This window comes from Urocitellus parryii, chromosome 4, assembly GCF_045843805.1.
Source record: "Urocitellus parryii isolate mUroPar1 chromosome 4, mUroPar1.hap1, whole genome shotgun sequence".
In the NCBI taxonomy this organism is placed as follows: domain Eukaryota; kingdom Metazoa; phylum Chordata; class Mammalia; order Rodentia; family Sciuridae; genus Urocitellus; species Urocitellus parryii.
The window spans coordinates 203609078-203624499 of NC_135534.1; the positions used below are offsets into that span (position 1 = coordinate 203609078).

At 44.1% G+C, this 15422-nt stretch overlaps 1 protein-coding gene across 1 annotated transcript in view; it reads left to right on the forward strand.

The window, feature by feature from the left end:
* Garnl3 (GTPase activating Rap/RanGAP domain like 3) overlaps positions 1-15422 on the forward strand; it is a 145392-nt gene that overhangs the window by 113443 nt on the left and 16527 nt on the right. Inside the window, exons 20-24 of the mRNA XM_026386385.2 lie at positions 3366-3464; positions 3793-3909; positions 4454-4629; positions 6415-6573; positions 11874-11940. Coding sequence (XP_026242170.1) covers positions 3366-3464; positions 3793-3909; positions 4454-4629; positions 6415-6573; positions 11874-11940 — 618 coding nt within the window. The remainder of the gene's footprint in view (positions 1-3365; positions 3465-3792; positions 3910-4453; positions 4630-6414; positions 6574-11873; positions 11941-15422) is intronic.

Sequence of the window (15422 nt, forward strand, 5' to 3'; positions counted from 1 at the left end):
CCTAGCACTAAAAAAAAAAAAAAAGGAAAAAAAGTAAGAAAAAGGAAATTAACCTCTCTGAGCCTTGAGTTTCTCTAAGTGGGGGGTAGTTTTTCTTAAAGAGGCTGAAAAATTGTTTATAATAATGAAAACTGATGACATTCTTTGGGGATGATGATTATAACTGCAAGGAGAGGATTGTAAGGGCTGTAGGTTAAACCTTTGTTAAGTGTTTAAAGTGTATCAGGCACACGTTAGTAGCAGTTTACTAAATGACAGCTGTAACCTTTACTATGTTCTTAGGAATTTGCTTAAAGTTAACAAAATCCTTAGATTTTGCCAAAAGTACAACTAAAATTTTTTATTTTAAAAAAATGGCCTTAAAGGCTCATTTCAGTCTGTTTTGTAGATGAAGAAATGAGACTTGTCTAAGATCACACAGCTGGCTGGTGGGTGGCATATCTGGAACCAGGACTCAAATGTGATCCTAATCCAGTGTTCTTTCCACTAACTGCATTCCATTAATACTAAATTAAACACCACTGATGTTTTCATCTCTACCTTGACACAGATTTCCAAAAACATAGTCCTGGTCAAATAAGTATTAAAACTTTTGTGATTAGGGACTGGGATTATGGCTCAGCGATAGCGTACTCGCCTAGCACAGGAGGGACATGGGTTTGATCCTCAGTACCACATAAAAGTAAAGGCATTGTGTTGTGTCCATCTACACCTAAAAAATAAATATTTTTTTAAAAAACTTTGTGATTAAAAGAGCATTAGGTCCTCTGTTTGCCTTTTTGGGAATGAAACACATATTTCACTATGAATATTGATAAGGCTTACCTAAATCAGAAGAAATTCTATTTTTTAGAAATGTAAAATCCAAATTGAGATTACCAGAACCCTTGCTGAAATTTTCATAGTTATGGATTTAAAATTTGACAATGGTATCAGGCATAATGACTATTGTGATTTTCTAGGAAATTCTATTCTTCCAAACCTGGAAGAAGTCGTTCATCTTCGTCTGGTGATGGCTGTAAACATCCACCACCAGCTTAGATTTATTACACAGATCATGTTTCTCAAGTCCTGATTATGCAGTAGTTCTTCCCTGTTTGTTTTTGCTAAAAAGGAGAATAACCCTGAGGCTTGCTGAGTACTCCTTATTGTGCCATAATTCTCCAATTTCTTTGTTTATCTTCTTCGGTCTACACTTAATCATATTATGAGTCATCTCTGAGTGAATCTGTCCATTTCGTTTCAGTCTGAGTTCCACTATATCCCATTAGCCTTTGCTTAATTTCATTAGATTTACCCCTTGAGAGTATGCTCCTGTCAAGGTCATTGTTAAAAATTAAGGTCCCTTGCACTCTAGTATAGCAAAACCTATTTTGAAAGGACCTGAGTACTGACTAAATATGCTATTGCCATGCATTTGGGTTTTACAGTAATAGAAAAGCTGACTCTGAAAGATTGTTTCTTCATACAGAGATTACAGGAAGGAAAAAATTATCTGGCAGCCATTAAACCCACCTGTTCCTTTCTTCTGTCCTCACTGCTCTGCCTTCCTGTGCTGTGTATAAACCTGTTCAGCCCTCTGAGAATGGTTGATGGGAAATAAATGCTCACCTGCTCTGTGTGCAGCTTGGCATGCAGCAGGCAGTGGACCTGTTTTCAATGTAAAATGAAGTTATGTCATCACTCATGGCTCCACATGTTAAAGAGTGGACACATTCTCAACATCTCTGAGCCTCAGGTTCCTCATTTGTTAAATGCGAATTTTACAAGTCCACACCTAATGAGGTCACGGGAACATTTCAATTAAATAACAGACAAAACTCCAAGCATGAGGGTCTAGCAAGTAGTAAGCACTTAGAATGTGTGATCTGCCCTTGCTGATGCTGCAGTTATCCCGCAAAATGAAATAATTCTAGTTATTTAGCCAAATATGGTGGTAACTTCTTTAGTGATCATCTCATGTTCTGAGTAATTAAGTGTGACTGGTAGCACTACAAAGACCCTAAGAATCTATTCCTTTTTGTGGAGGCCTCGCGTAGAGGAGGAAGGAAAGTGGCTGCTGAGCTGTCATAAAATTTACATCTACCCCAGGAATTAAAGAGGAACCTGGAGGAAAGCCCTGTGTGATTGAGGGGAACTAGAGACAGGCCATTTGCCTAATATGAGTTTAGCAGCCTCTATGCTGTGACAAATCAGAACCTCCCAGGCCTGCAGAAGCAGAAGACCCCCTCCATACTACCTAATACCTGGGGTGGTTATCAGTCCTGCTCCTTCTTTCATCTCATTCAGGGAAGGATGACTCCCAGCTACACTTGGATTTCTGAAAGAGGCAAGATCCTTAGGGCCCCTTGCACCTAAATGATAATGAAGCAAACCAACCCAAACCCACAGCCCTTAAAGACAAATACAGATGAAGAACGAGCTGGGCACCTCTGCCTAAAATGACTACACTCTGCCTGTTCACCTCTGCTTGGCACTCTGGCTTGTGGAACACCCTAAGTCATTCTTTAGTCCCCTGTGTACTAGGGTCCCCCAGAGACAAAGTAATTATTAGCCATTAAGTTCCCAGTAAGTAACCTTAAAAACAAATCCTGTGAGTAATTGCAACATTTTTAATCCAGTTAGACCTTAAATCTTTCTGAGCATTTACACTTATATTAGTTTTTCCTATTATTTGCACAACTTAATTGATATTTTTCTATTATTTTATTTTTATCTAAAAAGGAGATTTCAGTTTTCTGTATAGAAAAATATTGAAAATTTATAAGCAAACTACTGTTGATGCAGACCCGTGGCATGCTAAGATAGGGTGGATATATCTGTATCCATTTTAAATACAAAAAGGAAAATTTAATTTTGCTTTCTTGAGAAATATACAAAATGATCTAAAATATGATATACTTTCAAATGGTACATGAAAATAAGAAAACATTTAAGAGAAATGGATGTTTTTATTCCTTTTCTTTTCTTTTTTTTTTTTTTCTTTTTTTACTTTGAGTGTTCAGTCCTTTGGTACAACTCCAATAAAATGTGATTGAGAGATGTTGATTTTTCTTTGATCACTGAGGAAAAGAATATAGTTTTCAAGTCCTTGCTGCTATGCCCTGTCGAGTTCTGGATGCCTTGGGGAAGGGCTTATCATTGCTTCTACCTGAGCTGAGAACACAGTGCTCAGGGTTCATCTGCCCTACGGACTTTGTGAGAGCTCTAGAAGCCTGCTCCTGCTTACCTAGAAAGAACCAGGCCCCTTCCCCAGCAGGCACTTGTCATGGGTTGCAAAGCACAGGACAGTTGCAGGGGCTGGTAACCAGATTGTGGGATTGGATAACCAGTTGCAGGAGCCAGTAACCAGCTTTCTCTTCCAGACGACCTTCCATCCGTGCCTGTGTTTGACAGAACTCTGCCAGTGAAGCAGATGCATGTGCTGGAGACTCTGGATCTTCTGGTTCTCAGAGCAGACAAAGGTGGTACCACCTCGGTGGCATGCTCTGGGAGGGAGGAAACAGGTGGCCTTCTTCAGCCTACACCAAGGGTGACTGGGGTTTGACTGCATAGGCTGGGCCCCAGTTTCTTTCCCAGTGTCAGTACTGGGGCCTTTTGGTGGCCCATTTATTCAGGGTGAGGCAGAGCAGTGGAGGAAAGAGGGGCGCATCCATGATACGTGAGTAAGGGTGGCATGGGGTGTATTGAATTTCAGAATACCTCCTGCCCTGTTCCCTGCTGTCCAACCTTGGAACTCCTCCAGGTCCTGTTATCTGACCATCTAATCTGCCCTCTTCCCATTGTCACCAGGGAAAGATGCCCGCCTCTTTGTCTTCAGGCTGAGCGCTGTGCAGAAGGGCCTCGAAGGCAGGCAGACTGGGAGGGGCCGCTCCGACTGCAGAGAGAACAAGCTGGAGAAAACCAAAGGTGACTCGGATCTTCCTGTTGGCTGTTTCTGTTCAATTCATTTATTTATCTTAGGCTATCCAAGTTTTACTTAAAGTAAAATGAGTAGAAATTTGGTTTTTATTGGTTTGTTTTTTTACTTGCAAACATTATAAAGATAGAATTAGGTTTCCTTAAGAAGCTTGAAAGATAGAAAAGCATATTGAGGACTAGGAGAAATCCGAGGCACTGCATTACAGGTCTTGGAGGTGAGTCAACCTCCATTATCAAATTTGGGAGTAAAGATGTTTTTAGACTGGTTCCTAGAGCTCAGATTACCCTCCATCTAAGTCCTGTCCTGTAATAGGTAGGAGCCATGTCCACACACTGAAGGAATATAACTCTCTTAATTCTATTTCATTTGCATGTCAGGTCTCCATTTTGCCTGGTGTCAGAAACATTCTTAGTTCATTTCCTGAGTTATGCTACTTCCCAGGGTTCTTAGGAACCACTTCCAAATTGTCAAGGCCTGGGAACTTTCAAACCCTTTTGTCGTGTGTTGCGTATCATCCGTTTTTCTTCCCAGGCTGCCACCTATATGCCATAAATACTCACCATAGCAGAGAACTGAGGATCGTAGTTGCAATTCGGAATAAACTGCTTCTAATCACAAGGAAACACAACAAGCCAAGTGCGATGACTGGTGTCTCATTGTTATCTCCCCTGTCGGAGTCACCTGTTGAAGAATTCCAGTACATCAGGGTAGGTTTTCTCTTCCCATGGCTTCTCTCAGAACCAGGGTGTCATGAGATCACTCCCTCCTTCCAGCCATGAGACTGTTCAGTGACCAGCTAGGGAGCCCTCATCTCTGGCACCCTCATTTATGCCACAAGTCAAAGGTAAAAGCTTATTCATTGCAGGAAACCCAGGGGGGACCATGCTAGGCACCAAGAAGATGCAGCTGTGACCCAAGCAAAGCCTTTGTGCTCACCGGCATAGCTTTTTAAAGAATCTGTGATGGCTTGATACTAAGAATAAAAATAAAGTCAGGTAGGGGGACAGAGGCTGATGAAGCAGGGAATTGGGATCACTGTTTTAGATGAACCAACAAGCCCTCCCTGAAAAGGTCACCTCCAAGTAGAGACCCACAATAGGTATGGAGTGAACCATGAGGATACCTGGGGAAAGGGTATTCTAGGCAGGAGGCTGTAAACCAAGGGCCCTGAGGCCTATGGAAGGCCTACTCCAGAGACGTGGGCGGCTGGAACTGAGGGGCCATGGCAGGCAGCAGACTCTCTAGCACCCTGAGGCCCTTTATAAGGCTATTGGTTTGGGCTCTTGAGCGGGATGGGAAGCTCCTGGAGGTTTGAAGCAGAGATGTGCATGTTTTTAAAAGATGGTTCTGGCAGAGTTGTACATGCCTGTAATCCCAGCAACTCAGGAGGCTGAGGCAAGAGGATTGCAAGTTTGAGGCCAGCCTCAGAAACTTAGTGAGACCCTATCTCAAAAAAAATAAAAAGGACTGGCAGAGCATGTAGTTCAGTGGTAAAGTGTCCCTGGGTTCAATCCCCAGTACCACCCCCTCCCAAAAAAAGGGAAATAAAGAAAAGAAACAATGATGGTCTGGTCACCAGGTAGAGGAGAGCACAGGGGCCAAGAGTGGAGACCCATGTAGGCACAAGACAGCAGTGGTTTTGGTGGCTGGAGAGGTGGGAAGAAGCTCTGGGAAGAGCCACCTTGCTCACCCTTGTCAGAGGTATGTTGGTAGATTTTGAGGTGCAGCCTTGGGAGAGACACCCCTGAAGGTAAAGTCCCTTCCCTCAGCTTCCCGTCTCATATCTTTTCACAAGTACAGCACATTAAGCTATGAAATAGGACAACATTGGACATTAAAGCTGAGTGTTTCTATAGGTGAGCTGAGAAATTATTTTTGCCTTGATTTAGGCCTGGATTATAATATCAGTTTCTGTTTCAGTTGAGAGGGACAGAACAGCATGACACTTAAAACAAATTAAAATCTTGGTCCAACTAGGTGTCAAACTTCTTCGGCCAACCTAGTTGGCTGTTTTAATGAATGTTTACGTAGATAGTGTGACTGAAGTCAGATTTCCCAAGTTCAAATCTTGGCTCTGTCTACCATGTATGAACTCTGACTGTGGGCCAATTGCTTGACTTCTGAGCCTCAGTTTCCTAATCTGTAACTAGAACACCACCATACCTACTACAAGGGCTCGTTAAAAAGATTCAATGAAACTGCGCCTGGCATGTGTTACTTGCAATTATTATTGCAATCCCAGAACAGACTGCATGAAGGCTAAAACCCACCGTAACTTAGGATCCAATTTGTAATAGAGGTCTCAAGGACAGATTATGGGAGGCAGTAGTGTGGTAGGACCCCTGGCTCCTTCTCCCCACCCTGACCCTGCCTTCCTGCAGCACAGGCCTCTGCAGGGACCTCTTCTGGAAGGAGACAGCAGGGGGTGGAGGCTGACATGAAGGTGGCTGCTCCTGTCCTAACCTGTCTCCTACTCATCATCACCCACACAGGAGATCTGTCTGTCCGACTCCCCTGCAGTGATGACCTTGGTGGATGGGCCAACAGAAGAAAGCGACAACCTCATCTGCGTGGCTTACCGACACCAGTTTGATGTGGTGAACGAGAGCACAGGGGAAGCCTTCAGGCTGCACCATGTGGAGGCCAGCAGGGTAAGGCGATGGTTGCAGGGACAGTGGGAACCAGGAGAGATGAGGAGGCGTGTCTTCTAACTTCAGATGCTGTGACTCTGATTTCTTTCTGATTGCATACTGTGTATCTGTATTTTGTAACATGCTATTTAGGCTGAACTACATGAAGTTGCCATCTTTGTAGATCAGAAAGATTCATCTAATAACAACCATCCTGTTGCCCTGCTCAGCTTTTCCAGATCTCAGCCACCCAGATCAAGCCTCTGTATATTTCCAAATAAATGACAGGGAGAATCAAAAGCAGAATATAACTAACAAAATAAATGAGAATAGTAGATTGCTAATGCATCCAGGGAAGGCCTTTGGAAATCAAGCTTGCTCTCTGTGGCCCTGCAGATTCACAGCTTGGGGACTAGGTGGCTATGATGGTCATAGCACCCTTCTCCAGCCCCTTAGGGGCCCAGAAGAAAGAAAGATGGGGCAGAACCCCATTAGGAGAGTGAGAGCAGGTCAGCACTGGGGGTTCACATCCCTGACCCAGGATGCAGGGAGAACAAGGATTTCTGTTTTGAGGCAATCTAGGGCCACCAAAATTGTTCTGTAGCTTTAATGATGACTGTGTGAGGTCTCTATTGCACAGAGGTGAGCACTCACCACCCTGAGGCCTGGAACCTGTGCACTGGGGATGGCTTCACATGACCTTAGCACGTCACAGAGCTCTTCAGGCTGTTAACCACTATGAGGTTGGGGACAGCCTGATAGATGGAGCTGCTTGAAGCTCACATGGTCCACTGTGAACCAGCATCCTGCTTAGTTACGAAGGACAAGCAGAAAGGGGGCATTACCCCCAAGAAAATAGAGTTCCTCAGGAGGGCTTCCAAGCCCACAGGCCGACCCCAGACCTGTTTCACTGAATCAGACCATAGAACTCCTTCCAATTGGGCTTTATAAATAGTACTGGTATGTGTTCTATCTAAATATTCATTAAAATTTCTAATTACTGGGCTGGGGTTGTGGCTCAGTGGTGGAGCACTTGCCTCGCCTGCGTGGGGCACTGGTTCGATCCCCAGCACCACATAAATAAATGAAATAAAGGTATTAGGTCCATCGATAACTAAAAATTTTTTAAAAGATGTTAAAAAATTGCTAAATTACTATTTTAAGAAAACTTAGGACCTAATTAGAGCAAGGTTTTAAGAGAACAGAAAAATTGGAAGTAGAAAGATCTAGATCTAATTAGGAAGTCTTTCTGTCTCCAGCTGTGTTCCATCGCAAAGGAGTCTGGCATTTCTCCTCTCTGTATTGGTGCTTCCTAGACTGACTGCAGTTGGAGTCCTTGGAGGAGCTTTAAAAGCCACAATGCTCATGTCCCTCCCTAGAGATCTCACTGGTCTGAGAGGTGACAGGGGCTGGGGGAGTCTTAAAGGTGATTTTAATGTTCAGCCAAGTGTGGAGCCAGTGGTGTGCTCTGTCATCCTTCTCCACCCTGGTGGCAATTGGGAACTTTAAAAAGCTCATTGTTCTGACCCCAGGCAGGACAATCAAATCAGAATTTACTTGGGAACCAAGATTTTTTAATTTCCCCAGGGCGCGGGAGAAGGATTCTATTCTGCAGCTCTGCCTCTCCACCCCAACAGTAGCCAGAACCTGTGTCACTGGAAACTTGGGCCAGCAGTAGCCTGGGCCTCTCTCAGGGGCCTGTGACCTCCACCAGCCCACTTAGTTCTCAAAGAAAGCCCAATCGGTCCTTTGAAATTCTTGCCACATTCTTGCTTTCCAGAACTCTATCTGACCCACAAAAAGAGGCAAAAAGATCATGGTCTTCAGGTCTATGTTCAGTCTGTCTTGTCCCTGACAACCAGTCTCCCAGGACTTGACCTGCCTTTTCTTTTTCCTTTCTTTCTTTTTTTATTTTATTTTATTTTATTTATTTGTTTGTTTGTTTGGTACCAAGGATTGAACTCAGGGACATATGACCACTGAGTCACATCCTCAACCCTATTTTGTATTTTATTTATAGACAGGGTCTCACTGAGATGCTTAGCACCTCACTTTTACTGAGATTGGCTTTGAACTCACAATCCTCCTATCTCAGCCTCCTGAGCAGCTGGGATTACAGACCGTGCATCACCATGCCCAGTTTGACATGACTTTTCTAGTGGACAAGTACTCATCTTATTTCAGAGACACTTCCTGGCATGTTCTGGTTTAAAACAAATCACACTCTAGTGGTTGGTAATTGTACCATTTAATGATTATTCATCAGGGTTAGTATAGAGAAAAATCATTTTATTAAATTCTTTCACATGACAGTTATTGTGTGCTTATATACCCTGATCACTCACTAGAGTGCTTCTGAATTTTTTTCTTTTGATTCATAAAGCCCAGGAAAAATTGGGTTTGAATCAGTTTTCCTTGATGACCTCCACATTTTGTTTTTATGACAGTAGTAGAAAATAATTCTAAAATTCTCTTTTCTTCAATGTGCTTTTTAAAAAGCAAAAAAAAAAAAAATTAAGGAAAAAAGAAAAACAGCCCTTCTCTGGGTCCTGACTGGGAGATGGTCAGTGTGCACAGTCTTCCAGCAGCACACGGGCATCTGTGGAGCCCTCGCTAAACAGGCATGTGCCAAGGTGTACACAGTTATGCCTCTTTGCAAGGAACTTGCTGTCTAATTGGGGCGCTAGGTCCTAGAGAGTGGAAAAGGTGGTGAGCAGCATGGTTGTGAAAGTTAGTGAGAAGCAGACCCATCAGGAACAGACTGGCCTTTACCAAGAGGTTCTTATCCTCCACAACAATGCAGAGAGCCAGTGCAGAGTCGTGGGGATTCAGCTCATGAAGTGGCACTCGCTGGTGCCAGCTCTGCAGTGTGCCAGTACTGATCAGAGTGGCCTAGTTTCCTACCCCTTTCTTCCCCTCTTCCCAGCCACCACTTGATTCCCATTTCAGGATTCACTCCACCTCAGGTTCTGAGACAATCCCAGTTTGAGAGAAGGCAGGTCTAAGCACTAAACAGCATCCTGAAAGCAAAGTGCTTGTACCAGTAGGTGCCTATACCAGTAGGCCTACAGTGACCTACTGCCCCAGCTCTAGCAGCCAACCTTGGCCTCATTCCCCAAACCAGGGTATACTCTGGAAGGAACTGCAGTCCTGGGAACTGGACCTGGGGTTCCAGTTGAAACTGGGCCCATATCCTATCTTCAGCCACCCAGAGCCCAGTGGTTCTCAGCTGGGCTAACTTAGAACCCCATGGGAGGGTTGACCACTGAGCCAATAGCAGCTGCCTCTACCAACTTGGACAAGGGGCAGCAGGGCCAGACTCTACTTCCTGCAAGTCTGTGTTTGAGATTTTTACAACCACCATGTTACTTTTCTTTTTAATATTTATTTTTTAGTTGCAGTTAGACATAATACCTCATTTTATTTATTTATTTTTATGTGGTGCTGAGGATTGAACCCAGAGCCTCGCATGTGCTAGGCGAGGGCTCCACCACTGAGCCACAACCTTAACCCACCATGTTACTTTTAAGATTTTAAAATGCCAAGAAAACAATCTACTTCTTTTTTTAAAAGAGGAATTTTTTTAACCTTCATTTTATTTTTATGTGGTGCCGAGGATCAAACCCAGTGCCTCACGCATGCTAGGCGAGCATTCTACCACTGAGCCACAACCCTGGCCCCTATAATCTGTTATTTTTTTTTGAATTTTTTTAAATTTATTTTTTAGTTGCAGTTGGACACAATGCCTTTATTTTATTTATTTTTATGTGGTGCTGAGGATTGAACCCAGGGCCTCGCACGTGCTAGGCAAGCGCTCTACCACTGAGCCACAACCCCAGCCCAAGATCTATTATTTTTAATCAATTAAAAATTCAACCCTGTGGCCTACCCCAGACCTCCTCCATAGGGGTCTCTAGGAGCAAGAACCCAGAAATATAGGTTTTAAAGCACCACAGTTGAGTCTGGTATCCTCACCTGGTTAGGAAAACAGTGCTGGGGAGTGACACCTCCCAGGCCCACTCCTAGGATGCAGACAGGTATATGTGTCAAAGCATGAAAGGGGTCTCATTGTGGTGAATGCTAGTGAAGGTCTGATCAGAGTGGCAATACCCAAGGAGAACATGGTCAAGTCCAAGTCATGGTCTTATGTCCCTGAACTCCCCTGGGGTTGGAGCCCACCTGCCCTACCACCTGAATCTGGTCATCTGTCAGCAGTCCTGCAACCCCTTGCTGGACTTGCTTGAGGCCAGCTTCCCCCCCTCACCCCCAGGTCCCCTGCTTAGGGCACGGACCTTCGTCTAGAAGGCTTCCTGCATATCCCCCTCTGCTGACACAGCCTCCCACCCCACCCACCCCAAACAACTCACAGGCTCTATCACCCAACCAGAGGCTGTCTAGGTCTCTGTGCCCCTGCGGTTAGGTTTTCCATAATTACAATAATCACGCCACCACTGAATGAGTGCTTCTCCATACCAAGCCCCATTTTATAGCATGTCATGGCATTATGTCTTAGAATCCTGAAAGGGAAACTGAGGTTCAAGTTACATAGCTATTAAGTGGCAGAGGCAGGATGGAAGCCAATCTGCCTGACTCCAAAGACCATGCCCTTGAACCCAGCATGCTTTTGTCTCCACAGTCAGCACAAGGTGAGGGGCAGGGACCCAGGTCTGGCAAAGTAGCATACAGCCCCTTCCCTCAGAAAGCTCAGTCTGGCTGAGCAGACAAATTCCTGCAGCACAGCCTCGAGCTGAGGGAGTAATAAAACTGCCCACCACCCACTGGGACCCTCAGGGGTCTGAGAGGACCCAACAACTGTGTCCTCACAGAGTGCGCTCACTGGAACAGGCTCCATAAGGCTCCACTGAGCGTCTATAAGTACCAGGCCTTGTGCACAATGCCTGCACAAGTTGTCTCACAGGCTCCTCAATAGGAGTCTGTGGCACTTTCCAGCTGAGGTCTTGACCACCTCCCTGAGCCTCACTTTTGTCATCTGTAAAATGGGAGTAGTGCCATCCACTTTCCAGGGCTGGTGTGAGTGTGAAATGAATTCCCAGGCAGAAATGCTGGTGAGCAAGACTTTCCTGAGGGCATGAGAAGGCAGCGAGGACGTCTTGGGGTGAGGGGGAAGTGGCACCTTTCCCGTATTTCATGCCTCCAGTGAACATATCCAGGTGGTGCTCTGGGCACTGCTGAGGCCAAAAGACAGCACAGCACCCTAGTGTCAGAGGGCCAAGGGTGCCACCAGACACCTGCAGCTTGAGAAAGTCTTTTCCAAGTGTCATTGTCCCACCCGCCACTACCGCTGCCCATTGTCATTGCAGGTTAATTTTGTTGCAGCTATTGATGTGTATGAAGACGGAGAGGCCGGCCTGCTCCTGTGCTACAACTGTAAGTCGAGGCTGTGCTCTTATTTGCATTTGCCCTGATGGGCAACTGAAAGGGACTTGTCCTTAGATTTGCCTGATGAATTACCCTAGGTTCAAACTGCACTCTAGAAAGCAGCTAAAAAACATGTCCCTCTCTGGATCTCTGCTGTGCCTCAGACCTCCCAGAGATGCTGTCTCCAAGATGTGCGTCAGTCAGGGGCCCTTGCTGTGTGCCACGGGCTGTGCTTAGTGCATAGTGGTCATTGTCTCATTTAATGCTCACTGCAAACGCCTGCAGCAGATGTGCTACCTCTTTCAAGGTCATACAACCTCAAAGCATCAACCTCAAAACACTTGGGACCCTCTTGATTTCAGAGTCCCAAATTTTAACCACTGTTACTGTAGGTTGAGAATCCCTCATCTGAAATTCTTGGGTCCAGAAGTTTTCAGTTTCAGATCTCTAGGATTTCAGAGTATTTGCACATACACGATGACATATATTGGGTCTGGGACCTACATCTAAACACAGAATTCATTTATGTTTCATATATAATCTATGTAATTTTATTCACTATTTTTCATGCATGTCCATGTTGACTGTGACCCATCACGTGAGGTCAGGTGTGGAATTTTCCACTTGTTGATGCTCAAAAAGTTTTAGGTTTGGGGCCATTTGGGATATCTGATTTGGCAATTTGGGCTGCTATATCCTGCTTTTGTATTTCTTGGGTGTTAATTAAGTCAGCATCAGCCTGGGCCAGCCACAGCTGGCTTAGTTTGGGTTAGGTGGCAGAGTGGATTTTGGAACCAAAGGTATGAGGTAATGTGTTTGAGAATTTTCAGCATTTCAAAAGGTAATATTGCACTTTAATAAGAAGGGTTTTTTTATACTAAAAAAAAAAAAGAATTCTCTGTGTAAGTTTGCCCAGTCTTAACTAAAACATTTTTTCCAGCCTAAACTTGTATCATTTTAGTATAGTGATGCTGGTTATAGCTCATGAATCAGATATTTTAATAAATTAATTTGTAATGAACAAATATGAAAAAAATCAATTAAGCAAAGAAATTTGGAAATGTTTTCAAAATTCAAGATTTATGGGGCATAAGTTAGGGGAAGGTAGTTGCAAAGCAGGAAGCGCTTTACAGTCAATCACTTGGGACATATTTTATCCACAGGTTTTAACTTAAAATTTTCTCAAAAAATGGGTCTTTAAAGTGTGGTCTTTTGATTTTGAAAATATATGGGGAAAGAAACTGTAACAAAAAAGCTAAAAATAAAAAATAAATGAAACAAAACCATTTTTTTATTAAAAAGAAAAACATAACAATGATGTAAAAATGGTTGTGGTGGTTGTTTTTGTTTCATTTTCAAAAGGACAGGGGAAGCCTAGGAGAAAGAGAAGCAGAGTGGGTTTTAGGATACGAGATTAACCGAAGCAGAGAGCTCGGCACCAATGCAAGTGGTGTCCCCTCTGCCACTGAGAAGCTCGACCGAGCAGTCTGTGCCCACTCAGTGGCTTCCATGCCACATGTGATGGGAGTGGCCCCTTGGTCTCCTGGAGCCCTTCCCTGGCTGCATGATGTCCCTCTCCAGCCTCTGGTGTCATCTAAGGTCAGGGTGGGTGTGTGTCTTTTCACAGACCCCATATCAGAAGGTAGCATCTGTGTGCTCCCAGACCCCATAGGAGCCCAGGCTTTGGCAGTGCCAGGGCTTCCAAAGTCATGCCCTTTTCTTTGGACCAGGAGTCTGGCGTTCCTTTTTTATCTCCCTTTCTCCCAGAAGGTTGCAGGTACCTGGTGAACAGCCCCAGAGAATCCAAGTGCTCTCCCTGTGGTTGCCAGGTGGCCCTGTCATTCCTTCCCACGACAGCCCTCACTTGGGTTTGTCCACATTCTTGTCTTGGTCACAGACACTTGTGCAGTGAAGGCCCTTCTCAGCAAGGCCCTTCTCAGCAAGGTGCTGCAGAATGATTGACTCCCCCAAAATTTGAAGCTGATTTTTATCACGTCAGTTTCTTTTTATTAAAAAAAAAGTAAAATTTATAATACCTTTTATAAACCCAGAATTTTATATAGAAGAAATCATTACCTCACATATGTTAATGATGACAATATTTTGTAACAGATTGTGACTTCCAGTTATATGTTATTTAAGAAAAATATATTCACAAGATGAACTTGGGAAGGGAGTATAAATAGTTCAACATGTCCATGATGTTCTTATTTTCTCCTAATTATCTCTCTGTTGAATACCAGAGTAAGAAAAAAGAAAGAAAAGAACACTTTATTGTGACCTTTAATCTCAGTAATACATTGCAGTGCTCAGAGGGAACTCATGTGTTTGCTGATGATGTTTTAAAGATGATCACACAGAGAGCACTAGAAGAGCTCACGTAAGCACAACTTCTTGATGTGACTGGTTTAAACATCAGGAAGTCTTAACTTTTGTGTGAGCAGTGTTGAGAAGGCAAAGCCTGCTTCTCGGCATATTTTGAGGATTAAGTAGGATTGTGCTGTAAAGCCTATAACATCTCCTGGCACAGCTAGGTTTCTTTTTCTTCTTTTTATTCCAGAGTCATCAAAGAATCGATTCAGAATCCAACTTATTCATTCATTTATTTTGGGGCACAAGTACCCAGAATTGAACCCAGAGGTGCTTTACCCTGAGCCACATCCCCAGTCCTTTTACTATTTTTATTTTTACAGAGTCTCGCTAAGTTGCTGAGGCTTGCCTCAAATTTGCAATCCTCCTGCCTCAGCCTCCCAAGTCACTGGGATTTCAGGCATGTGCAGAACCACACCCAGCAGATCCCAGTTTTTTAATCCTCATAGGGTATCAACATGGAGAAAGGACTTTTCTTAAAAGAATTTTATTTTAAAATTAGAAACAGTGCTTGTCAGCCTTGTTCTCCATCAGCTAGCGAGAGAAGGTTATAAGCTCTGAGCTTTTTCCCGTGCAGTGAGATTCTTAAAACATCCCTCCACCAGTGCCGCACATCAGGCTGCCCTCAGTAACCTCAGTGAAGGAAGTCTTAGGCCTTTGTGCTGCCTTTGTGCCCAAGACTGGGTAATTTATAAAGAACCAAAATTTATTTCTCATAGTTCCGGAGGCTGGGAAGTCAAGACCAAGGTATGGGCATCTGAGGGGCCTTCCTGTGTCTCCAAACACTGGAAGAAAAAAGATCCAAAAAGGGGCAAGCTCTCCTCACGTGGCAGAAGAGCAGAAAAAAAGAAAACATACTCCTGAAGCCTTGTTATAGCAGCCCTGACCACCCCACAGCGCCTCAGGACCCATGTGCCTCTCCTCAGGCCCTCCTTCAGCACTACTGCACTGGCAATCAGGTTTCACATGAACTTTGGGGACACATTCAAACCCGAGCTGGAGGGGACTCTGCTCAATAGATGAGAGGTGACAATGGCCTGGACCAGAATGAGAGCATCAGATGTGCCAAGAAGCAGTCAGACTCATGATGTGTTTAAATCTCAAAACCAAGATCTCGTGTA